We start from the raw sequence: 26,147 nt of genomic DNA, 5'->3' as shown, positions 1-26,147 counted from the left end.
AGAACTGTTTTCATTTTTACACACATTTCTTGCTATTTCTATCCTGGTCCTTATTTCTATTGTTTGATCATTTTTCTCTGAAATCCAGGTTCCTAGGTATTTGTATTTATCAACCCTTTCTATCGGTACATTTCCCAAATGGATGCTTGTTTGTATGTTTGTTTTCTTAGTTATTATCATGTATTTGGTCTTTTTTATATTCATTTTTAGTCCATATTCTTCACGGTGTCATCTGCATATCTTATGTTGTTAATAGATCTTCCGTTAATTACTATTCCTTCACTTTGAGATAGCAATGCTTCTTCAAAAATGGCTTCACTATATGCATTAAAGAGTAATGGAGACATAATACATCCCTGCCGAACTCCTCTCCTGATTTCAATTTCAGGACTGGGTTCGTTATCTATTACAATTTGTGCTCTTTGATTCCAGTAAAGGTTTGTTATTATTCGTAAGTCCCTTTTGACTAGTGCGCTCTTTACTAATTATTGTAGCCTCCAAAAATTGGCGCACCTTCAGTTTACGATTAGCTAAAACCATTCAGCTATCACAAGGCCCTAGGTACTCTCATTTAAAAAAATAATCGATTACGTCATCACGCCCAGATAGATGACGTCACTAGTATTTTATATACGCCAAGAAGTCCTAATTTAAAAATAAAAATCGACCTGTCGAAGGATTTCTCTTCAAAATTTGTCCATTCTCGAGATAATGAATTTATACAAACTCAAACGTCCTCACTGTATATCCAGCTTTTCTTTTGATATCATCGGCATTTTATTTCTCAAATAATAATAATTAATCAAAAATCGTTTTTGTCCATGTGCGACATTTTTTCCAACACGCCAAATTTATGCAGCTTTCAAAAATATTCTAACGGCTGCATCGAGCTAAAATTTCACGTGTATGCCTACAAAGGGTTAAACTTTCTAGAACTAATTTTCTTTTGAGATCTCAGCACCCTAATCCCTGAACTCCACTCTAAACTGACGAAGAAGTTTACTTATCGGACTACCAAATACTACCAGTGTATACTTCTATTCTAGATACATAAATTTACTATGTTGTCTGGATTCTGGATAATTTGTCATCCTTTTATTTAGTCAACCTACCTGCAGCCTTGAATAATTCTGGTCAGCAGCGTGCGCAGCTAGGAAGGGGTCATAATACACTCCTCCTTCCACTGGTAAGGTATTTAACACTGGAGTGTATCCGTGTAATGAACCGGCTGTGAGAGGTGTGGGATGCCTGGTAAAAGCTGCTGCAGCTGCAGCTGCTGCCGCAGCTGAAGGATATGCGGCTCTTGCCCTGCCGCGTTGAATGGCGGCGACTCCCGCTCGCAGCGTCGCGTCAGACCATTGTATCACTGGGACTATGAAAAAAAAAAGACATTCGGTAAAATTTATATAGGGCGAGTTTTATATATGGAATGCCTCATTTATCTCGTAAACGGCTTACACGATTTTTATAGGTTTAGTGAGTAACGATCTTGTGAAGCGGCCGATATTATGGTGGTATTTACATTGTTGCCAGATCTTCCGTTCTTCTAGAATTCTAATGAACTTTCTTATTTCAAATGGAACACCTTGTATATTTTTTGTGTTTTGAAGTCTTTAATAAATACTCATTATTTTTCATGTTTCTCTATACATAAATGCCATAACAAGTGTTATTGCTACGTTAATAAAGAATTTCTTTTCAAAAATTATCAAAATCAATTTTTTCGACACTGTCAGATATTATTTTAGCCATTTGGATCATTTGGAACAAAAAGGGTTTTTTTGTAATTTTTCTCTGAAGTTGATCGTTTTAGAGTTATAAACAATTTAATACAGAAAACAAAATGATGATATTCGAGGCTCAATAATACAAGTAAAATTACAAAGTGCATAAATTCAAGTCCAAACCTTCTTCTGTGCGTCCAATAAGAATTTTAGGAAAATTTTATTCTAAAACAGTGTTTTTAATTTTTGATGAAGCGCTTATGAGAGGAGGGGGATCTGGCTGCATTAACAACTAAAAAACAATGTTTTAAAATAAAAATATAAATAAATAAGGCCAAAATACCTATCGTGAACTGATAAAAATACGTTTGATATTAGCTACTTATATTTTCAAAAATAGTATTTTTACTTGTATTGCGTTTTTGAGCCTTAAAAATCGGGATTTTTCGTTTTTTTCTTCAGTTTTAAATTGTTTGTAATTCGAAAACGATCAACTTTAAGAGGGAAATTAAAAAAGACCTTTTTTGTTCAGAATGACCAAAAAACCTAAAATTATATCTACCCGGGCTGAAAAAATTAATTTTTATAATTTTTATAAAAAGAAATTGTTTAAATTAATATAGCAATAACTCCGAAAATATGACATTTAGATATAGGGAACATTATATAATATATTAAACGTAAAAAATAATCAGTATTTATTAGGGACTTCAAAAAGCAAAAAATATACTGGGTGTCCCATTTGAAAAAGAAAGTTCATTAGATTCCCGGAAAAACGGAAAATCTGACAACAATATAAATACAACCATAATAGCGGCTGCATTATAACACCCTTACTATCTAAAACCAATAAAAATCGTGCAAGCAGTTTCCGACAAAATTGAGGCGTTCCATTATGTAAAACTCACTCTGTATATTTGTTAGTGACATGTTTTAAAGGAATAAAGGCACATCTGTACATTTTAAAAATGAATTTTGACTGTCGAGTTTGATTTAAATTTTGTTGCTGTCTCTTTCTGTCAATTGTCAAGCTCTATTTCTACATGGGATTGTTTTATAACTATAAACCTTGTATGACTATAAAAGTGTTCTTCACTGAGAAGATTCTCACAATTAGATCATCTAAAGAACAAAAAGTTCCAAATATTAATGAGGATTCCCACAGGAATTGTTTGAGTTTAATGGAAAAAACAAGGTATAGTACAAAGGTCATACAACCATGTGCCAGAGATTAATGAATCTCGCCTGAATAAGAAAAAGAAGAATATAATAAAGGTCTACATTATTCTGTGCGATTATTAGTTTTGGTGGCTTAGATAGACATGCTTCTATTAAAAATATGAAGTGGTTACGAACAAAACTGGGAAGAAATAGATGACAATAAAAATATCAATGGAGAAAATCCCAATGATATAGATGAAATAATATTAGTAATAACAGCAATATTACTGAGATATATGTAAAAAACAGCCTCTAAGCTACATACAGTCACAGATTAGTAAAATTGAACTTTGCCAACCACTTGCTCATGTACAGTACGCCCAGAATAGGAGTAAACGTGAACTGCGCGCAAACCAAAAGACGGATGCAGAATTCATTTGTGGCTTAAATTACAGGGTTGCCATGGTTCCTGCAAATATTGATTGAATTCTGTGTAAGTAGAAAAATTTTGTTTACAAGAATCATTGTTTTGTAGCAAGTGTTGCATTTAATTATATACAATTTTTAAATTTTAAGTGGTCATTTACCAATGTTCCGTTAAGAGCGTAGGCGCAATATTTCGGAACAATGCTTTTTAAATGCATTTATTTTTTTCGAATCCTGAGAAAACTAATAAATATTTTTGAAAAATTTAAACGCATAATGAAAGATTACATTACTACCGAGGGCCGAAAGTCCCTTAGAATAAATAAAAAAATTCTTTTGAATATGATATTTGTAATTAAAAATCGCACTAAATTTTCTCTTCTTTTTCACACCTGTAACTAATGAATATAAACATTATAGAAGTTTTCGGTCCTCGGTAATAATGTAATCTTTAATTCTGCGTTTAAATTTTTCAAAAATACTGATTAATTTTCTCAGGATTCGAAAAAATCTCAAAAGCATTGGCCCGAAATTTTGCGTATACGTTCTTAACCCTCGTAAGGCGGTGCTTAGGTTCTTAAGTAAACGACGGTGCGGGGTGCATTTGCACCCCATCCGTATATCCATTATTTTTCAGATGTGAACGTCGGGGAAATTGAATTGAAAGATAAATATGACTTGCTTATTAAACTATGAAACATAATTTTACAAACAAAGTACTCATTTCTTCTTAAAAAAATTATTATTATTGCATCACAAACATATGAAATTTTTCACAGAGTGAGCAACACAAGTTTTTACACATAATACAGTTATGTCGGGACTTTCTGTCTTTTTCTGTGACATAAGTAACACCGACCTTGTTCCGTAGCTCTGTTAGCTCCAGGTGTAACATCAGAAACGTCCAATTCAGGATATGAAATTTTCATCATACAGTAATTTTTCCAAAAAAAAACACTTAAACGCAAAGAGTTTTAAATGCTGTAATGGGTGGAGTGCGTTTAGAATTGAATTTAATGCGAATAAAAAAATGGACAAAAATAAAAAAAAATTACAAAAAAGATAGGTGAGAAAACGAGGTCTTGGGTGCACCTGCACCCCGTACCGCCTTGCGAAGGTTAATATATCTATTTTATATTCTATACAATTATTAATCTAAATAAGCAGTTTTCTGGTATGGGTATGACCAATCTTTAATTTTCCTATACCTTCAATAATCTTAGAACATTAATTTATATCCTAAAATGATTTTTAAATGTTCACTTAATATAAACAATATATGAACAATTATAAGATCCAGTCACTTTTATTAGAATTATTCAAAATTGAGATTTTCCATAAAACTTGTCAACGTCGCGAATTGCTTCTACAGTGTATCTACACAAACGCGCACAGTAATGTTCACGTCTATTCTTATTCTGGTTCAACTGTATGATTCTGTTATCTGCCAAAATATATGAGTTAAAAAACAGTAATTTTATCTTTTGCAGTTTTATAATTCCTCTCAGATACACAATTACATCTCTACAATGAGTATTATTTTTTAATACAACTGAGTTTTTGTATTGATCTACAAATCTACAAAGCAAATGTATTTTTATTCCCAGAAAACATTCTTAGACCCTGAACACATGAGGGCGTTAAACGCCGCGTTCGCCTAACGCCGTGATTCAAGTTACCAAGGAACAAATGGTATCTTACACATGCAAGCGCGCGTTTATCAGGTTTTATCAGGTAAAACGCGGTGTTAAGCGGTGTCATGTGTACGGGGTCTAAATACCTTAGGGCCTGTACACATGAGGGCGCTTAACGCCGCGTTTTACCTGTTTTATTTTGTTAAACGTTTTGTTTAACAGGTCCTCAGGGGTTTTACCTGTTTTATTTTGTTAAACGTTTTGTTTAACAGGTCCTCAGGGGTTTTATCAGGTAAAACGCGGCGTTAAGCGCTGTCATATGTACGGGGTCTAAATACCTTAGGGCCTGTACACATGAGGCCGCTTAAGGGGCGTTTTACCTGTTTTGTTAAACGTATTGTTTAACAAGTTCTCAGGGGTTTTATTAGGGAAAACGCGGCGTTAAACGCTGTTATATGTGCAGGCATTTATAAAGCTATTAAATTGTCGATTAGACTATCACTTACCTGTAGGTAACGCTGGAGGTTTTTTGGTTTGTACTCTTGCAGTTGCATTATTTACCTATATCGAAATAAATCGTTATGATTATTAAATGATTTTTTTCTTAAAAGCTCACTAAAACAACTCGTTTTCATTAAAATGTTTGGTTATCAAGCGAGTGGTTTTATTGAACTTATTAGGGAACGATCACATTCCCCCTAGTTACTAACAAAAATTAATTTTCACCAAATTCATATTAATATTAAATATATGAAACAAATTTAAGAAATACTGTTTACATTCATCAAAGCTAAAGGAATTCTCCTACATTTCTCTAACATATCAGATCCTACATTTAGTATTCTTCGTTCCATATCGTGGCTTTCGGGTTTTGCTACCATGGATGAGTATAGTTCTCTATAATAATCTTCAACAATATTTATTTGGTTTTTTTCGTTTATAATAATTCCATTTTTTCTTTTATCCGGTGTATTTGTTGTCGGCCTTTGCTGTTTCGAGTTTTTAATATTTTCATGCTATTGTTTTTCTCCATAATACTTTCTATTTGTTCGGTATTGTTGTCTCTGATGTCTTGTCTTATTCTTTTTCTTATTGCCTTACTAAGTTACTTATATTCTAGTGAAATTTCCATCCATGTAGCTTTTGTCCTTAATCATCTGTTGTATTTCTGTCCATAATTTATTATTTTTGAGTTTCGGGTTCATATGGGTTTTTAGGTCGCAGTGATTAGTACCAATGCCCTTCAATATGTATACAAATGACCAACCTAAAGTGGTTTTGGACCGGTCCTTAAGCTATAAACACCATCGCATCAAAAGAGACAGAAAGTAACCACCAGAAAGAATCTACTTAGTCAGCAAATGGGGTGAATTTCCTGGTGTTCTATAAACAACGGCGCAGACAGTATGCTTTCAATATTTGCTGAATCCGCGTGCCCAATCTGGAGTAGATCTTCTCACACCAAAGAAGTAAATGTGGCCTTCAAGGAAACCTGCAGGATAGTGTCCGTGTATATGAAACCAACACCACTTACAAATCTCTACAATGCAGGAGGTTTTGCCGATTCCACAACTGGCAGAAGAGCACCAGAATATGACATGTAGAGAAGATTAAACAAATCGCAGATGAACGACACGCCCTCCATAAAGCTCGAACACCTCCGAAACGACTGAAATCTTGGAAAAATTCCTCGAACAGTGCACGCTGAGTGGTCCCAGAAATTCCCCCCTTTTCCAGGCTCGATGGACCGGCCAGACCCCAAACTTTAAAACATTGGAAGACTTTGAGATTAGAACGGGAGTAAAAACAAATGCATATGGTTAAATGGGAGCAAATAGACCAGGATCCATCATCTTATTTTAATCTAAACTACGGAGTACCTCCTCACATTTTTAAACTATCTCCACTTTTGAAGAATTGTAGTTGGCGAATAAACATGGTACCGACTTATTTTTTTGACATATTTCGCATGTATTTTCCAAATTTTTATCAGGAGGAATTCTCAGCAAAAATCGTACAACAATGGAGCATTGTATCAATTTTTCCTTCTAAATTTGCAACATCTGACATTATTTATCTATATACTTTGTCTGAATTGAAATATTTCTTTGGAAAATACCAACAAACTTCTAATGTTATATATTTTTTATATATACCCATTTTAAATTGTAATTGGTTGTTTTTTCTTGGCTATCGCTTCTTCTAACAGTGCACGTCATACAATTTTTTTTCTGCAATGTGTTAAAAGGATAAATGTGAGATTCTTTGTCACCATTTCTCATTTGTATGACTAAATATCGTTGTAATAACTACCAATTTTTTGTTTTGGTATATTTTCACATCTTGATTGGTCCAGTCTTCAGACATTTGATCCTTAAAAATCAGCCGAACAAGGTGAAAAAAAATTGCCCCTCCTACCTCCAGGCTTCCCTCTAAACTTAGGGGAGAAAAAAGAGAAAACGTCGATTTACCAAGAATCCGTACTCCGTAGAAAAAAATGTTTCAACCAAAAAATGTAGCTGAGCTTTGAATTTTGAACCAAAAAATTTACGAAGATTTTTTATGTAGAATGAACCGTTTCTCAGAAATAACGTTTGAAGCGACTGATGATTTTGAATGTCAATAATTATGCGCGCGAAATCAAGTGCTTAAATAAAATTTGTATCAACTCAACGGTAAAAATTCGATATCTTTTGATCAGTTTGCTGTCGACAAAAGTCAAAATGCGTTTTAAATGTGAAAAATGCAGCTTTCGTATGCAATTTTTGCACTTTGCCGCAAATGAAGTCAATTTCTAAAGCTGTTAAATCAATAACCGTTACGCGATTTTTGCAATTTTTTACGTTTCTCATGAGATCAATAAAATTTATTACTTCCAGTGACCGGTCACCATGGAATTTCTATTTTTACACCTATAACATTTTAATTGTGATTTTGAGTTTAGGTGACAAATACGAGGAATTTGAAATATGCCTAAAAAACGTTTAATCGAAACTTCCACAATATTACAAATGACCTAAAACTGCTTCTTTTCGATTATACAAGTACGTTTTTCGATATTCCACCACTTCTGCTACAATCTCCACCAAATGACTTCTTCATGAAAGCATTTCCCGTGACGTGAGATCACTTGTAATGTGAAACTTTAAATTTAGCGTTTTTTAAGCATCTTTCAAATGTCTCAGATTTGCTGCCCAAACTCAAAATCGAAATTTCATGCTATAGATTTTGAAGATTGGGCTCTAACAATGGAAATTTCATAGACATCAGTCAATTGAAGTGAAAAATTTCATTGATATCTAGGAATCGTAAGAAATTGTAAAAATCGGGCAACATTTATTTATTTAACAGCTTTTAATTCAGTCAATTTGTACTCTACAAGCTCCCTAGTGGGAAAGTTTTGGGGTAGTTCTGATTTCTTTCATTATATATGTATTTTGGTCTGCTAAATCCGAATATGAGGTTTGCGGACAAAATTTCTTGACAGAACATTAAAAAAATCGCGAAAAAGCGAAAAATTTCTGCTTTTTTGCTCAAATCTCGAAAACTATTAACTTTTAGTAAATGGTCTGTTAACAGAAATTAAAGTACCTTAAATTATCTACAAATATCACTATTTACTTTTTTTTTAGACGAACCGTTCGGTCTAAAGTGAAAGTTGAAAATTGCCAATTTTTAACGGTCTCGGCAAAACCCACTTTTTACATTTTTTTCCAAAATTTTATTTTTTCTTAGAATGCTGTCATTTGATAAATTTCTCCTAGTTTTCTGTACAAATAATAAATGTTAGTTCATAATATGAATATGGTATCTCTTGTCACAGCTTCCATGAATCCATTCCATCATAAAATACCGAGAATGTCTCTGCTTTTCCCTTAGAGCCACAGAAGACCAGGCACAGATGGAGTCACAGTTTCAATTGGTGTGAACATTCCCTTCGGATCTGTTATTTTGATTTCTGATAAACCTTGAGGTTTTGTCCTTTCAAAATGTATTAGTTGAACAGCTCCCTGACTTCCATAAACCTCAGGCGCGGGTTTCATTTTTAACCGAGGAATGGATTGGTTAGGAGCTAGTGCATGTTTTGGTGCAATACAAGAAATGCCACCATGACGTGAATGGTGGCAGTGTTATCGTACACGTGTTGTGTAAAGCACGGCTGGCTAATTTTCTGCGGATCGCCTGCCATTGCTGACATTTCCAGACAAGCAACGCGCTTGCTCAAAGTCTTGTAGCGGCAGTAAGGCCCAGATAATTCGTCTCACCATTCCTTGCAGGGTTGGCCGTTTTCTCTACAAAAAGTACGGCTCAAGAAAATAGGTTAATATAGTTTCCTCTTTGGGGTTTTATTCATCCTATACAGAAGCTGTTCGCCTGGAAGTGTCAGCATTCGCAGGCGATCCGCAGAAAATTGACCTGCTGTGCTTTTCACAGCAGGTGTACGATAACGCTGATTTTAACGTACATACAATCGACGGATACCACACTTTTCACGTCATAGGTGGCATTTCTTGTATTGCACCAAAACATGCACTAGTTCCTAACCAATCCATTCCTCGGTTAAAAATGAAACCCGCGCCTGAGGTATATGGAAGTCAGGGAGCTGTTCAACTAATTCATTTTAAAAGGACAAAACCTCAAGGTTTATCAGAAATCAAGATATTAGATCCGAAGGAAATGTTCACACCAAGCGAAACTGTGACCCCATCTGTGCCTGATCTTCTGTGGTTCTAAAGGAAAAGCAGAGACATTCCCGGCCTCTTAGGATGAAATGGATTCATGGAAGCTGTCACAAGAGACATACATTATAAACTAACATTTATTATTTGTGCAGAAAACTAGGAGAAATTTATCAAATGACAGCATTCTAATAAAAAATAAAGTTTTGGAATGTAAAAAGTGGGTTTTGCCGAGACCGTTAAAAATTGACAATTTTCAATTTGCATTTTAGACCAAACGATTCGTCTGAAAAAAAAAGTAAATACTGATATTTGTAGAGAATTTTAAGTACTTTAATTTCGGTTAACAGACCATTTACTGAAAGTTAATAGTTTTCGAGATTTAAGTAAAAAACCGAGAAAAATCAGAAATTTTACGATTTTTTCAATGTTCCGTCACGAAATTTTGTCCGCAAACCTCATATTCTGATTCAGCAGCCCAAAATACATATATACCTAATGAAGGAAATCAGAACTACCCCAAAACTTTCCTAGTCAAAACACAATTTTATTGAATTATTTATAGAAACAGACTTGAAGGGAGCCGTTCAAGCACGCAAAATTTGCAGCAGAATTTAAACTCTTCAGCAGCATTTTGATTTTTGTCAATGGGACACTCCGATCAAAAGATATCGAATTTTTACCGTAGAGCTGATACGAATTTTATTTAAAAAATTGTTACCCGCGCCTAACTGGCGTAACTGGTATATAAAATCACTGAGAGATCAGTTCGTACTACACAAAAAGTACCAATGAACATTTTTTTTTCAAATTATCTCATGTACATTTCTTGCTTGAAACATTATCTTCAATGGCATACAGATTCTTGGTAAATCGTTGTTTTCCGTGTATCTCCCACTACGACGGGGGTTTTAGGGAAAAGCCCGAGGGGTAAGGGGTGGCAAACTTGTTCCTATGATTTTTAGGGGTTCAGTTACATTTTCTTCTCTGGCCACTGTAGTAATTATTTCAGTTCCACTTACAATTATTGTGAAATTATTCTGAAAAAGAAATAGAGTAAATAAAGAAATCAAATAGAATTAGTAGATCATTAAACATGGTACATAGGACACCAAGTGTCTCCACTTGGACCTTACCAAAAAACGTCGCCCTAATTAACGTAAATACAACAATTTTACTCCAGGTTTTTTTATTTATAGGACCAAATTTCAACAAGTATCGGGCGATCCATTCCATCACTAATATTAATATGAATTTGGTTTACAAGATTCACGTTCGAAGTATCTGCAAGGAACAGCAACATTCCATGATTTCCTTTCGATATTAATCCTTCCAATATAAGCAAGTTGTGAGGCGATTTTATTAATAGGTTGAACACTAGCCAAAAAGAAAATTTATGGGCTACACAAAAGCCAATAATCTCGCGGGAATTTCTGGTACATTCTTAAAGATTGTATTTATTTATATTTTTATAATAATAGGATTGTTACTGTAGCTTGACACTATCGATTTCTCAAAAAAGTTTGAATGTATCACAGGAAACTTTGGGCTGCCAAGTTTTCTCACGCTGACTGGATTTAATAAAACACGTGAATAGTTTAGCGTTACTTTGTTTTTCTTGTGATACATTGCACTAACTGTAGCTGTTTTACAAAGTTGTAAATACAATTATTGGCTAATGACCACAAAATATATTATTGTATTATGTAAAAAGTTTTATGAGTTTTTGATTATATCTAATGTTTGCCTAACCATGTGTTTATAAATATACAAGATACTTATATTATATTTAGTAGAAAAGATGACAAAATATAATTTACAATTCAAATAAAAATAAAGATTTTATTGTAGCTACTGTAACATTAAATTTTAGCTATGTTTGTCGGGTGATAAAATCTCTTACTTATAACTGGTTAACATTTTGACACATATTCTAAAATCATGCCAGTCTTTTATTAATTAATTTTGAATTTAGTCATCAATAAGGTACTGTTGTCAAAAGTATGGTTTCCTGATATAAAGAGAATTTTTTATCTCAATTTTAGACCAGGGCGTATCTGTAAAAATATTAGTACATTTGGACGTTGAGAGGTGACTCAAATTTTTTTCCAGAAATTGCTTGAACATAACTCAAATAATATTTGAGTTATCCTCCCTCTCAAAAAGGTCCGGAACATTGTTTAAATAATTAAAATGTCAAAAAATGAAGGAAAAATTCGATTTTTTTCTTCGTTTTTTGATTATAACTTTAAAAGTATTCATTTTCCAGAAAAGATGTACTAACATAAAAGTTGCGTAATTAAATTTTCTACAATATAGAAGTAGTTAAAAGTTGAAAAAATAGTCACCCTTGTTGCAAAATAGCAATAATTTGGAAAAAACTATACATAAACACGTATTCGCATTTTACGTTTTTCAACCATTTATGCTAAACTTAGGACCTTCCAATTTCACCCAGAAAAACTATATGATACAATTAAACAATACTGTAAATTTTATTAAGATCTGTTCAATAGATTTTGCAAAATAAATTTTGCAATCCAGCTATCGCAAAAAAAACTCATTTTTTCAAACTGTTACAGGACTGACAATAAAACAGATAGCAAGTTGAATTTTTTTTGCTTATATAAGTGTACTGCACCTTTCATTTGCAATTTGCAAAACTAAAATCAATTAACCACCACGGCGTCAGGAATTTTTTTAAATAAACATTAATTATTGGTGTTGCGCGCAGGACAGCGGATAGTTTGCTCTGATTGGGCATTCCAATGACCTTTGATAATTATTGGTACATTTTAATTTTTATTACATTTCGGTATAAATAAATAAATTTGTTTATTGCACAATAAAAACACATACTCTATCCTTTGAAATAACACTTTTTTTAGCAAAAACTTTCTTTGTTCATATATTTTAACTTGAGAATAAAAGTTTATTATTTTTAAACATATGCAATTGTTTAAACAATATTTCACAAACAATAATAAAATTACAGTAGAACCCCGCAAATCCGAACCCCGCAAATCCGAACTTTCGGCAAATCCGAACCAACGGAAAGTGAAAAAAATTCTAAAAATTCAAAATAAAAATTTATAAACATGTTTATTATATGTACAGAGAACCAGAAAATTTAACAATGTAAAATTAATAGGAATTTGGACATTTGAAATTTATTAAAAATAAATACACATAGTACATACTTATAAAAACTTAAACACAATCAATAAAGGAATGTGCATAATACGCATTTCCCATGGTATACTATGAACGAAAACATTGAAAAAGATAAGAAACATGAGAAACATAGTGTAATCAATATCCAGATTACAAATTAAATGAATCATTTACATGGCCGAATTCCCATGTCCGTGACGAAACAAAACTACTGGTGTTAGTGATTTAATATTTCAGTGATCTAAATATTTTTCAGCTTTAGAATATTGGAGGCATAAACGCGCGGATAAAGTTTCATAAAGGGATCGGTGGCAGACCATATTATCTTTTAAAAATCATCTTCCTTAGCTTCTTAGGCTAACTTTCGGATAATCCGAACTTTTCGGAATCCGAACAGGCTGTCCCCCCAATTAGTTCGGATTTGCGAGGTTCTACTGTAGTTTGATTTTTGTGGAGTTAAAATATTAAAATACAACAAAATATAGAGTAAGAAAATAATATATTAGATGAAGATTGAAAGAAATTTTGGTGGAAATCAACTTCATGTGAATCGAACACCGCTGTCCTGAGCGTAGCACCAATAATTAATGTTTATTTAAAAAAATTCCTGACGCCGTGGTAGTTAATTGATTTTAATTTTGCAAATTGCAAATGAAAGGTACAGTATACTTCTATACGCAAAAAAAGTTTCAACTTGCTATCTGCTTTATTTTCAGTCCTGTAACATTTTGAAAAAATGAATTGTTTTTGCGAAAGCTGGATTGCAATATTTATTTTGCAAAATCTATTGAACCGATCTTAACGAAATTTACAGCATTATTTTACTGTATCATAAAGTTTTTCTGGGTGAAATATGAAGGTCATAAGTTTAGCATAAATGGTTGAAAAACGTAAAACTCGAATACTTGTTTTTGTATGCTTTTTTTCGCAATTAATGCTATTTTGCAACAAGGGTGACTATTTTTTCAACTTTTAGCTAATTCTATATTATAGCAAATTTAATTACGCAACTTTTATGTCAGTACATCTTTGCTGGGAAATGAATACTTTTAAAGTTATAATCAAAAAACGAAGAAAAAAATCGAATTTTTCCTTCATTTTTTGACATTTTAATTATTTAAACAATGTTCCGGACCTTTTTGAGAGGGAGGATAACTCAAATATTATTATTTGAGTTATTTTCAAGCAATTTCTGTAAAAAAATTTGAGTCACCTCTCAACGTCCATCTCAAAACAGATGGGCCCTGGACTATTTCTATTGTTCCTATATAGCAGACCGAGGCAAGAGGCCTTGGAATTCTGAATGTTTTTCTTTTTGGTTTTGCGTTTCAGTCCTCTAGTTAGGAGCACCCATCGCTCTTACATTATTTGTTACGCCTTTTGTCATCTAAACTTTGGTTAATACACTTTCTATTTTCCTAAAGCATCGACACTGGCTTATTTTTATTCTTGTATATCTTTACTTAGTTTATTTTGGAGATGTTATAGTTCTTATGGGAATCGATTGAAGATCTCAAGCTTAATGTTCAAACATAATGAGAAAGCATCATCTACATACCTCCACCATAATGTGGGTTTGTATACAATATTTTTTTTCGAAGTTCTGCATGAATATATCGGCTAATAACGGAGATAAGGATAAGTGGAAAGTGTTCTGAGCTCTATGTTAGCTGATACACTTATTTTGGTTTTTATTCTCAATGTGTCGTCGTCCCTCTCTACTTTAACTCTTATTATTTTTAAAGTTTTCCCAATGGCACATTGGTAAAAAGGCTGGTAATATCGAAACCCACTAGCATATTGTTGTAATTGTAATCTATTTCTGCTAGTTGTTGCAAGAATTGTTGTTTGTATTGCAAGAAGTGTTGTGAGTTTTTAATGTATGATGTAGTATTGTGTGCTAGAGACTGTATTATTTTAGAAGGTTCTTACACAGTTTACTGCGCTGGAAAACGTTTACGCACAAATTTAAGGAACACTTGATAGACTACCCAAAAAGGGCATTATAATAATAAGCATAAAAAATAATTAGAATACTCTTGTGATTGGTTACATACAGAAAATATTAAATATAACATATTTTGCAGATCCTAAAGATTTTTTTATATCAATGAAACAGAAATGTAAAACAACTACAGATTTTTAAAACGTTATATGATCACTTTCATTTTTGTAAAAAAATCGATTTTTTTTGTTAGGTTCCTTACTATTTTAAATAAAATTCAAATCATTTGTTACCTTGTTACCTTTAATGGTCCTTGTAAAGTCGTAGTTTAACTATTACTGAGAAATCGCTAGAGTATAATAGACTAGCATTTCTGTGTCTGATTGACTTGAACAAAAAAAGAAGCATTTGACAGAGTTAGACTCAAGGATGTAATCCATCTTCTGTATAATAGAGAAGTTCTCTTAAATATCATAAAAACTATTGAAAGTATCTAACCAAAAAACTAGAAATAATAATAGATGGATAACTTACAGAACCTGTAGATACAGGCGGCAGAATAAGACAGTGGATATAACATGGATAAAATCATCAAAAGTGTCAACAAAAGAAGAGGACATGGGATGGGAAACAAAGAAATAAAAATACTCTATTACGCAGACGACGCGATATTGATAACGATAACCCAAGGTGAAGATACTTTTCAGAGTATTTAATAAAGAATTTATTATCACAATCTTATCTCAGAAAACTAAGTAGAGAATTTATAAAGCCAATGTAAGATCAATATCGACATATGTATCAGAAACAAAATCCGACACAGCCACAACACAAAGACTACTGTAAACGGCAGACAGAGGTATAAAGACAGCAGAAGAAAATTTAGTATAGAGTTTATAAACGAAGGGACACTAAATAGAAAAAAATAATGGAATAAACACATATAAGCAGAATGGGATAGACCGGTGTAGAAACAGCAAGGGATAAATCACCAATTAGCAGGAGAAGTATCGTAAAACCGTGCAAAAGATGGAGTGACAACTTTTTGTAGAGGTATCAATCCGCCATTGAACAAGTAGAATCTCTAATAAAGATGAAGATGAAGAATCCTTACGAAGGAGAAAATATAGAGCAACATAAGATCCTAGGGTTGCTATAATTGGAGAAACTAAGCAAAGCTTAAAAAACTCTCAATAGCCAACTAATAGATTTGTGCAGGAAATTTTTTTAGGTTTCGAATAAAATAATTTAATAGGGAAGCGTAACATACACAGTCTTCCAATGGAAATTTCCGAGCTTTGACAGTTAAGAACGTCCAATGCATCCCCAAAAAGTCACTAGTTTGAATTATGGACTGGCGGCTCACATTTCTTTGAGAAAGACTTAACCAGTTCATCACCTAAAAGTGCCACATAACTGATCTCATACACTGAACATTCTCAACACTCTATTTGAGGGAGTGGTTATCTCATGTGGAGATGCTCTCTCTTACACGTTCTGTAGTATGCAAGAGCAAAGTAATTTTAATCAAGTGTACAGTTAAAAAACCAGTAAAGAAAAGTGCAGTGTGTAATTTCATCCCCACAAGAGACGAACAGAACCAGCAACCTACATCCAAAATCCCAACAATATCCAGTTTTGGTTTATGGTCCTTCGAGCCGGATTCCTATATGGCCAATTCCTTCATCGCTGGATTATTTTAACATAATTAGGTTTATCACTATCACAAAAATAAAAATGTTTTTTATTTTGTTTAAATACTGCAGTTATACAATAAAGAAAGAAAGTAGTTTAGATAGTTTTGGTAATTTAATCTAAAAAATATTTAATAATAAGTAAAAGGAAACGACAGAACTGTTCAATATACAAACTTAAATAATAGGGAACAACATATTCAATAATTACAGTATAATAATAACAAATAATATATTTTTTAAAATGAAAATGATCATGGTAGAAAATTACTCAAAATAAATCATATCTCGTAAATGCTTGAACAAAATAATTCAATTATATTAAATTAATTTACATTATCAATTCTAAAAGAATAAACTATTTTACGCAACTTTGAGTAATTTTACTATTTCTTCTTTATCATCAATAAAAAAATTTTAGATTAAGCTTTTTCAATCGAGATTGACGAAACTCAGTCCAAAAACTTCCAAATCACAATCTGAGCATCACTGAAGTCCACAAGTCCCCTACAAAACCGTTAACAATCTCATAAGATACTTGTACACCACTGGCAAAGCTGCAAACTGTCATTTAGAAATACTAGAAACAACTTAAACTTAAGATAAAGTCACTTAACCTAACTTTTCGTCGGTATAGGTGACTTAGGGTGGCGCCCCAGTCTATCGGTGATTCCCCAATGACTGTGACGTCACCCCTCTGGCCTTACCCACTTACCTCCTCGGCTGGCCGAGTAGCGGGGAACGGGAGGGGATTTCGGTTCGGATCTACCGTGTCGTCTTTGCCAAATTTTAGTGATTTGGCCCCGATTAACTCTAGAGGGACAACGTATACAAATTGGAGATAATAGAGGATTACTATTTAGTTTTTTTTGTTTTTGTTTTGTGATATTTTGCTTACTATTGTAATGATCTATATTTTCTTGTTTTTTTTTTCACTGTAGTTGCAGAAGGATTTTCTTTTAGGTTTCGTGAAAGGGATTCTGACTGTCCAGATACATATTGGACAATAACTGGACTATTTAATCTTGAAATATGAATTGAAAACTGTGTTATACGAGGTTACCATATTTGCTTTGTAATGAACAGCTATTTTTAAATAAAATGCTCCTTTATTGTATCTCTATGAAATTATCAGTAGTAATTGCACAAGAGCTCTAAAATTATTGAATTTTTCCCGAGTGACACTTTGACAGTTTTAATTTCACGAGCCAAAGGCGAGTGAAATTATGTCAAAGTGTCACGAGGGCAAAATTTCTATATTAATTTTAGAGTTCGAGTGCAATTTGTTGCGATTATTTCATGAATAAAACTGTTCAAAACCAAAATTTTATTGTAATTTATCTATGTAAGTACAAATTAGTACAATTAAACACAAAGTTTTTATAAATATTTGACGATTGGAAGTCATCACTTTTATGATTTTTAAAACATTAATTGTCATTAATGTCACTGAATGTATTTTTTCGTAGCAACGAAGGGCATCTGACGTAATATACTTAACGACGGGCAATTATCAAAAATTATCGATTTAATTCAGATTTCTGTAGCTTTCTATTGGTCAGAATCTCCTATGAATGAAATAATCGAGAATATAAATTCTTTTTAGCAAAAATTTTAATGTAAAAATTTCTGAAATATATTTTTGTTTACAAAAACTTTTGGTCAAGAAGTTTAAAAAAGATTTAATGGAGATATGATTTTACCAACATAAACCTTAACATACATATCGGTTTACGAAGATACAGGGTCTTCCTAAACCAGTGGAAGGAAGTCCATGTCATCATGATCCCGAAGACAGGAAAAGACAACACCAGGTTTCTGCAGAATTACAGGCCGATTAACTTACTTCCAGCAGTCAGCAAGATTCTAGAGTCATATTAAGCAAATTCCAATCAGAAACAGATAGGCTAGGACTAATCCCTGAAGATCAATTTGGATTTAGAGCAGAACACTCCAGCGAACTACAAGTACTCAGTACATAAAGGCTAGATTCAACGACATACAGTATACACAGGAGCAGCTGTTCTGGACGCAAACAAAGCCTTCGACAGAGTGTAACATAACGGACTAACGCGACGTACAAAATGAAATACTTCGCATACCAGAAGTCCCCTTCTGTACACAACCTATACTGCAGATGTGCCAAGAACACCAGGGACATTACTAACCCTTTATGCAGAGGTTACAGTGATTGCGGCAAAACACAGATATCTGAATATAGCAGTAGTCAACTTACAGTTCAAAAAGAGAAGATACAACCAAAAAGATCATCTCACATTGCAAAACAGACCCATCGAATTGAAAAATAAAGCGAAATACCTAGGAGTCGCAATGGATTAAGGTCCATTTACCATAAATGTTGACGCGACAGTCCAAAAACCAATGGCCAGAGCTGCAATAAAAGGACTCACAGGAAGAAGAAACAAAACTGAGACTGATTTATCATACTAGATATAATTATACATGCATCTCTCGGCTGGGGTCACATAAGTAAAAATAACAAGAAGAGGAAACAAGTAGAACACCACAACTGCCTTAGAGAAGCTGCAAATATGCTCAGGTATTTCACTGAACGATTCCTGTTCAGAGAGTTAAAACAAATACGAGTACTAGACATGATGGAAGAAAAAGCCAATGTAAAATTCGCAGAGCTTGACAATTACCCAAGCTAGATATTGCGAGAGATATTTAGGTATACCATCGATGGAAGCATACAGGACCTAAACAGTAAATATTAGCAAACAGATAATAAAGTCTATATAATCGTAGCTCTATCAAAAGAAGACAACCTGGCATTGTAGAAAATTTAATAATGATATTTTTATGTTACAGATCACCCCAAAAAAATCTTAAAAAACCCAAAAGCCATAAAAAAGTACTAATAAAATCCAAAAACGAGCAAGCCACTGAGTCACACCCTCCAGCACTGAGTCGCCGAACTGGGCGTACATAGGAGCGGGGACTCGAGGCCCGAGCAAACAATACAGTTCGATGATAATTCACTATAAATAGCGGGAATATAGCGCCTCACGCATTGTTCAGTATTGACAAGCATGGTCTGGAGCATTGGAGCGGGGCCTTTGAGCGGGACACTTCTAGCCACGAAAATGGACTTCTGGAAGAGGTCAGCTAGAAAATCACGTCAAGAAAGAGTTACCAATGAGGATATCCACAGACGAGAAAAAAACAGATATTGTTTGTTAAAGAAGGACGCCAAACAAGGATTTCATGACCTATAATAGAGAGTCAAAAATAAAAAAAAAATAAAGGGAGCAAATAGTAACAGTTTATTAAGTAGTATAGTAAAGAGAAAATTAAGTATTAGACATCTACATAGGACAACAATGAATGGAATTATTTCAAAAGACATACATGTGAAAATATATGCAATGCATTCGTAAAGTGTGGAAACGGTCTATTATCTCATAACTCAATTATTTTCAGAGTTAAAGTTCTGACAGGGCGATTTTTATTTTTAAATGATGATTTTTGACGTGTAGTACATAATAGTGACGTCATCGATTTGGGCGTAATGACCTCATCGATGATTTTTTTAAATGGGAATAGGGGTCGAGTGGTAGCTCATTTGAAAGGTGATTAAATTCTCTATTTAGCAATATAAACATTAACATCATTAAATAATTGATGGATTCGACCGTTACTTGATGGAAGTTCATTTTATCTAACAATAAAACACTGAAAACGTTTGTTTTCTATACTTCCACAAACTTTATTATATCTAAGTGACTACAGCTGTTTCGGCGGACACATTGGCAAACACATTGTAAACTATATCACTTGAGAAAGGCACTCCGCCGAAACAGCTGTAGTCACTTAGATATAATAAAGTTTGTGGAAGTATAGAAAACAAACGTTTTCAGTGTTTTATTGTTAGATTAACATCATTATTTATACAGGGTGGCCAAAAAATAATATTTGAATTAAAATAATTGACGCAAAAAGAATGTATGTAATTTATTTAACTCAAAATACATTTTACTGATGCCACATATAATGGAAAAAATGTTTATTTCATAAATAAACATTGTTTTTCTCTTAAATTAAATGTCAAACAGCCACAAACCTGCCTCTTGACGGTTTGAACATTTAATTTAAGCGAAAAGCAATGTTTATTTGTCAAATAAACATTTTTTTTTCTCTTTTCTGACAGCAGTAAAATGTATTTTGAGTTAAATAAATTACAAGTATTGTTTTTTTGCGGCAATTAATTTAATTCAAAAAATTTTTTTTTCCACCCGGTATAAATAATGATGTTAATGTTTATATTACTGAATAGATAATTGAATCACCTTTCAAATGAGCTACCACACGACCATTCCCATCTAAAAAAATTATCGATGACGTCATCACGCCCAAATCGATGACGTCACTATTATGGGATATACGTCAAAAAATCGACCTGTCAGAGCTTTAACTCCGAAAATAATTAAGTCATGAGATAATAGACCGTTTCCACACTTTACGAATGCACTGTATATAAAACTGTTCGGTATAGTCCATAAAAATATCTGATCATGAAGAACTATTGATGATGAACTGAAGATTTATTCCATAAAAATATCTGATCCGATGAAAAATATCATAAGTAAGAGAGAAAAAATAAAGAACATAAGAAATTTTTGAAGGTGACGGAGAAAAGTTCAATTTCCTGAACCCCGGAGGTTTCATCCAAGAGACATATTTTGATCGCTTTACCTAACGTTCTGTAAAATTCGATTACTTATGTAATCCGAAAGACCTCAAATCGGTTTTGATTGAAAAATTAGCCTAGTTACAGAACACTGAATTTTTTATCAGGTATAAATAATGGAACTTGAAGCCATTTTCACATTTTGACGGTAATTGAAGTCGTCACAAGCCTGGAGGAATTGAAAAATAAATCGAATAGATTTTATAATTTGTAGAAGGTAGAGATATTATATTTATGCAATAAAGATGTCAAAACGCTATAAAATAATTAAAAAATTATTTTACACATTACAAAAAAAATTCTTAGATAAAAGAGAATACAAAAAACTAAATATATTAATTAAAAAAACTAATGCAGAAGATAAATGTCCGGAAACAAAATACGTCGAAAAAGGTAAAATAGTTCACATCGACCAACAAGAGAACAACCTTACATACCATGGATGCCACACTGATCAAGAAGATTGGACAACAACAACGAAGCACCAAAAATTATAAATGCCATTAATAAACTCAAAACAAATAAGAGCCCAAGTCCAGATATAGTATACCCACAAAAGTTAAAATTAATCAGCGAAAAAAACATCAAAATATTTGTCCCTGTATTCAGTCACATTTATTTAGGATACAGGAATATATGGCTAGAATCAATATTCATCCCACTACCAAAAAAACCAAACCCACAACACTGCAACGAGTTCTGTCTGATGAGCCTTATGAGTCATGCAGTAAAAGTCCTATTAAAAGTCTTACTTAACCGAATCTATAAAAAGTGCGAAACAATCATAGGAGACGACTAGTTTGGAATCATAGCCGCCCTGGGAACTAGAGAAGCCCTGTTTCTCAAGTAATAATGAAAGGAAAGATCAATGTAAAAAGAGGACCAGGAAGACTATTGTAGCTACGAAACACCTGACAATGAATTTTTGCAATTGTAGTAGCCAACCAGAGTACTTTAAGAAGAAAGAAAACTATTTAAGGCCTTGATCGCCTGTTGAGCTGTTGTTTATATAGTTATGGTTATCGTAAGGACATTGTCAAACTTGACGTCTTGATCATGCGCAGTAAAGTTATTTGCAAAAAAATTTCTTTACTGCTCTTAACCCTGGTATCCGAAGACGGTCTACTAGACACTTTTCGCGAAAGACAACTCTGTTTCTCTTTTATAAGGTATTTTATTCTCCTTATAACAATATTTTAAAAGAAACGATGTAGTCATGATTAGGAGTTCCAAATCAAAAATGAATCTGCAAATATTTTAAATATAGTACAATTGGTATACTTACGAGGAAAGAAAAAGCATCCTTAAAAGGAAAGGGGAATATTTTTATTAAAAAAAGTACTAATAGTTTTAAAAAATTTTGCTCTATTCATTTTTGTGATTTATGTACCTATCAAATAAATATCTAAGAAACATTCCTAAAAAATATTCTATATAAATGTCAATTAGCCTTCTTTTTTGTTTCCTTTTGTAGTATCCAACATGTATTTAAACCATCAGAATCCATGTCAAGTTTTCCGCAACCCTTCTGAACCACTTGGTGGTGATGAGATCAAATTAAGTCGAGAATTGCCAACTCTTTTACATAAGCTGAATCGCAGTTATTTTTCAGTTCGAACATTTCGGCAAACAGACAAACACGGAACTAGCAAATCGGCAGACCCATAGGATCAGCTTACTACCAACAAGAGATGAAACAATCTACGTTTTTTGGTTGAACATACAGCTCCATTCTATGTTTAGTTAAAATAGATGTCATTAATATAAAAAAAAACAGGTGTAAAGGATGTTTATAAACGAGAACTTACTTTTTTCTTTCCTTTTAGTAATATAAACTTTTGGACGCTTCTTGCTGTGATTGTCCATTATTTATAAGCATGTTTGATGCCACAATATTAATATTGCCAGAAAACAAAAAATCTTGAAATAGTTCCATATTTCTAAGGTTTATAAGGAATATAATACAAAAATAATTATAAAAATATTGAATGGCTTGCACTTGCAAGTCCATTTCAGTTTGTGTTAAGAGAAATAAAGGTAGACTTACTCACAATCAGTTTAATATTACCTAGGACGGCCGGTTTTGCATACTATAATTTGCTATGCATCTTCAGGTCTCCAGTAAGGTAATGGCATCGTTTAGTTGCCTTATCGAAGACCTGCAGATGTATAGCCAATTGTGATATGCGAAATCGATCGTCCATTGGTCCTGGGAACATTATACAACCAAAAATCTTGTCTCAATTGTCTTATCCTTTCTGGTAGTCATGGTCTCTATGTAGTCTGTCGTTGCGGTTCATGTTGCCTATATACTGTATATATTTGTCAAAACCAACCTATGAAATGCATCAAAAGCTAACAATTTAAGGAACGAGGTTCAATAATAAGTCAAACATACATCTACCATGCCAATAGCGTTGTTTAGTGCTCAATGTCACACATGGAAATGCCGTAAACATTGAGAAAATTAAAACTACTTGTAGTGAACAAAAGCAAATTTTCAAATTCTGAAAATACTGTTAATAGATGTCTAAGTATGCTGTAACTAACATAGATTGGATGTCGGGAGACAAACTATTAAGGCGCTAGACGTTCAGGGTCTGCGTTTGGATTGTAGAAGAGGTCAATTTATTGTTCGATCAAATTGTGCATTTTGCTCTATGGAATATCAAGAAACGCTACTCTTAATACTAATAATTAATACCTATCCTATATAAGTTGTTCTGTTTTTTGTTTATTTACCACACACATTGTAATTAAAAAACTTCGAAGTAAAAAACTTCTATTGTAATTGTTATGAGTATTTAATTAAAAATCCAAATGGATTACAATAGTTGTTCAGAAACAACGTTTTCGGACTTATCAATCCCTTTTTAGCGAACTGTGAAGTACTTGCGCTAATAACCGCAAAACCAACGAGTTGGGTTTAAATTGTTGATTACGTACTTAATCTCTCTCTGACTCTCTTCCTTTTTCTGACAAGAAGACGTTGTTTGGTCGAAAATGGATCAGAGAATGAACTTTACAGTGTTCTAAAAAAACAACAGTGTGTGTTGCCATCTATGACATATTACGAAGCAGAACCTTCCACAGAAGGAATTCACACGGACAAAGACAGGCGAAACAGTTCATTACAGAACCTTCGCCATAATTTACGGCAGACCTAATAAGCAAAGAAGCAAAACAGCCAAAGCCATAGTAGGTCTGTTAACAGGGCCCTGTAAGCTGAATAGGCGCTTGAAGCTTGATGGGATTGTCAGATGATGACCTCTGAAGATTCTGTCCCCTGGAAGAAGAAACAGCAGAGCACATTCTATGTGAGTCTGACAGTCTGACAAATGTTCGGTTCTTTGCATTAGGAGAAGAAAATCCACCTGTAGCTACACGAAAGGTTCAGTCTCGAAGCTATTAGACTTTTTAAAAAGGGTCAGGCTAGAGAATGAAATCTAGGACTAAAGAATCACACTAGATCTGAAAAGGTCGTAGTGGAATAGGCCAAAACACCATCTCTTTAAATCTATCTACCTATCTATGAAGCAGAAAGATCAGATCTAAACAAGGAGACTCAAATAGAATTGAGCTAGATCCAGAGATTTAAGATAGACACGAAAACTATGGGAATTGTGACCGAAAACACACCGAATATGTATAGACGTGAGATTAACCTTAAAGAAAACATCCTTAAATAAAATTGATAAGATAAGTGTCAGTATTTTATTCGAAAATAGAGTTCTAATTTTTCTTTATTTAATTTAGTAAATAAGTTTTAATAAACGTGAACAGGTCTGAAGTATTTTACATTAGATAATACTACTTTTCATACTGTTTTGAAGTGAAGCAAATTTCAACATCCCTGAACACTGAAATTGAAACAATTTTAAATCTATCTATGACATAACAATCATGCTCATTAGTTGTTTGAAACAATCGTACTCAAACTAATACAAAATAATCATCTGGAAATAACTTTCGACTGGGAGATAAATTAATAGAAGTTAATATGAAACACATTTCAAATAGCTGTATGTACATTTCATAAAATTATATTTACCAATACTTCACAATTATAGTTTTCATTAATCTCCTGCCATGTGTTTGACATGTTAATTTGGAGATACACTATTTATCTAATTTAACGAATGTATAAAACATTGAAGCACAAACTAGATACAATATGTTTCAACATAATTGTTATTATTAGCTCCGAGTAAAGCATTTTCTGTGAAAGAGAAATGTTTCTGTGCAAAATATGGACTAAAAATGAATATAAAAAAGACAAAATACATGATAATAACAAAGAAAAGAAATATACAAACAAACAAACATACATTTGGGAAATGTACCGATATAAAGGGTTGATAAATACAAATACCTAGGAACATGGATTTCAGACAATAATGATCAAACAACAGAAATAAGGGCCAGGATAGAAATAGCAAGAAATGCGTTTGTAAAAATGAAAACAATTATCTGCAAACAAAGACCTTAGATTAGTGTTGTTCTGAAGCTATTTTTATAATAAATTACTTTTAATGGGTAATAAGCCACAATTTTACCAAAAAAAATGATTTTATTAACGTTTCGAAGCCCAAATCGGGTTTCGTTGTCAAAATACAAAATACTACTAAAATAAACAAAAATGTTGTTGCTAAGTAAAAAAATTCTTCTAATAATTTATTTAATCTGACTCATTTATATTGGCAATTCAGACGTATATTATACATTTCAAAGTAGAAGACTTTAAAATGATATCGCCAATATTTATGAGTTGCGTTCCTGGGACGACTTTACTAAAAGATAGTTCATTCGATTACATGAAATCAATCCAAACTCAAGAATATCCGTCACAAAAAAATCATAGCATGTGATCTGTCTTTAAAAAGACAACTAAATGCAACGATGATAGTAAAATTCTCGCGTTAGAGATTCCATAGTAAATCACGAGGGAAAACCAGGAAAAAACCTCGTGATACTATCCCGACATCGTAAGTAGTTGGTC

General features: G+C 32.9%; 1 protein-coding gene across 1 annotated transcript in view; it reads right to left on the bottom strand.

Annotated features, from left to right (window-relative positions):
* Nucleotides 1–26,147, bottom strand: part of LOC126884707 (RNA binding protein fox-1 homolog 3) — a 519,785-nt gene that overhangs the window by 20,580 nt on the left and 473,058 nt on the right. The window contains exons 6-7 of the mRNA XM_050650828.1: nucleotides 5,452–5,506; nucleotides 1,113–1,372 (exon numbers count right to left, since the gene is read on the bottom strand). Coding sequence (XP_050506785.1) covers nucleotides 1,113–1,372; nucleotides 5,452–5,506 — 315 coding nt within the window. The remainder of the gene's footprint in view (nucleotides 1–1,112; nucleotides 1,373–5,451; nucleotides 5,507–26,147) is intronic.

Source organism: Diabrotica virgifera, chromosome 5 (assembly GCF_917563875.1).
Source record: "Diabrotica virgifera virgifera chromosome 5, PGI_DIABVI_V3a".
Lineage (NCBI taxonomy): Eukaryota > Metazoa > Arthropoda > Insecta > Coleoptera > Chrysomelidae > Diabrotica > Diabrotica virgifera.
Note: the sequence above shows the minus strand (reverse complement) of the source record. Positions and strands in the feature narration are given on the sequence as shown.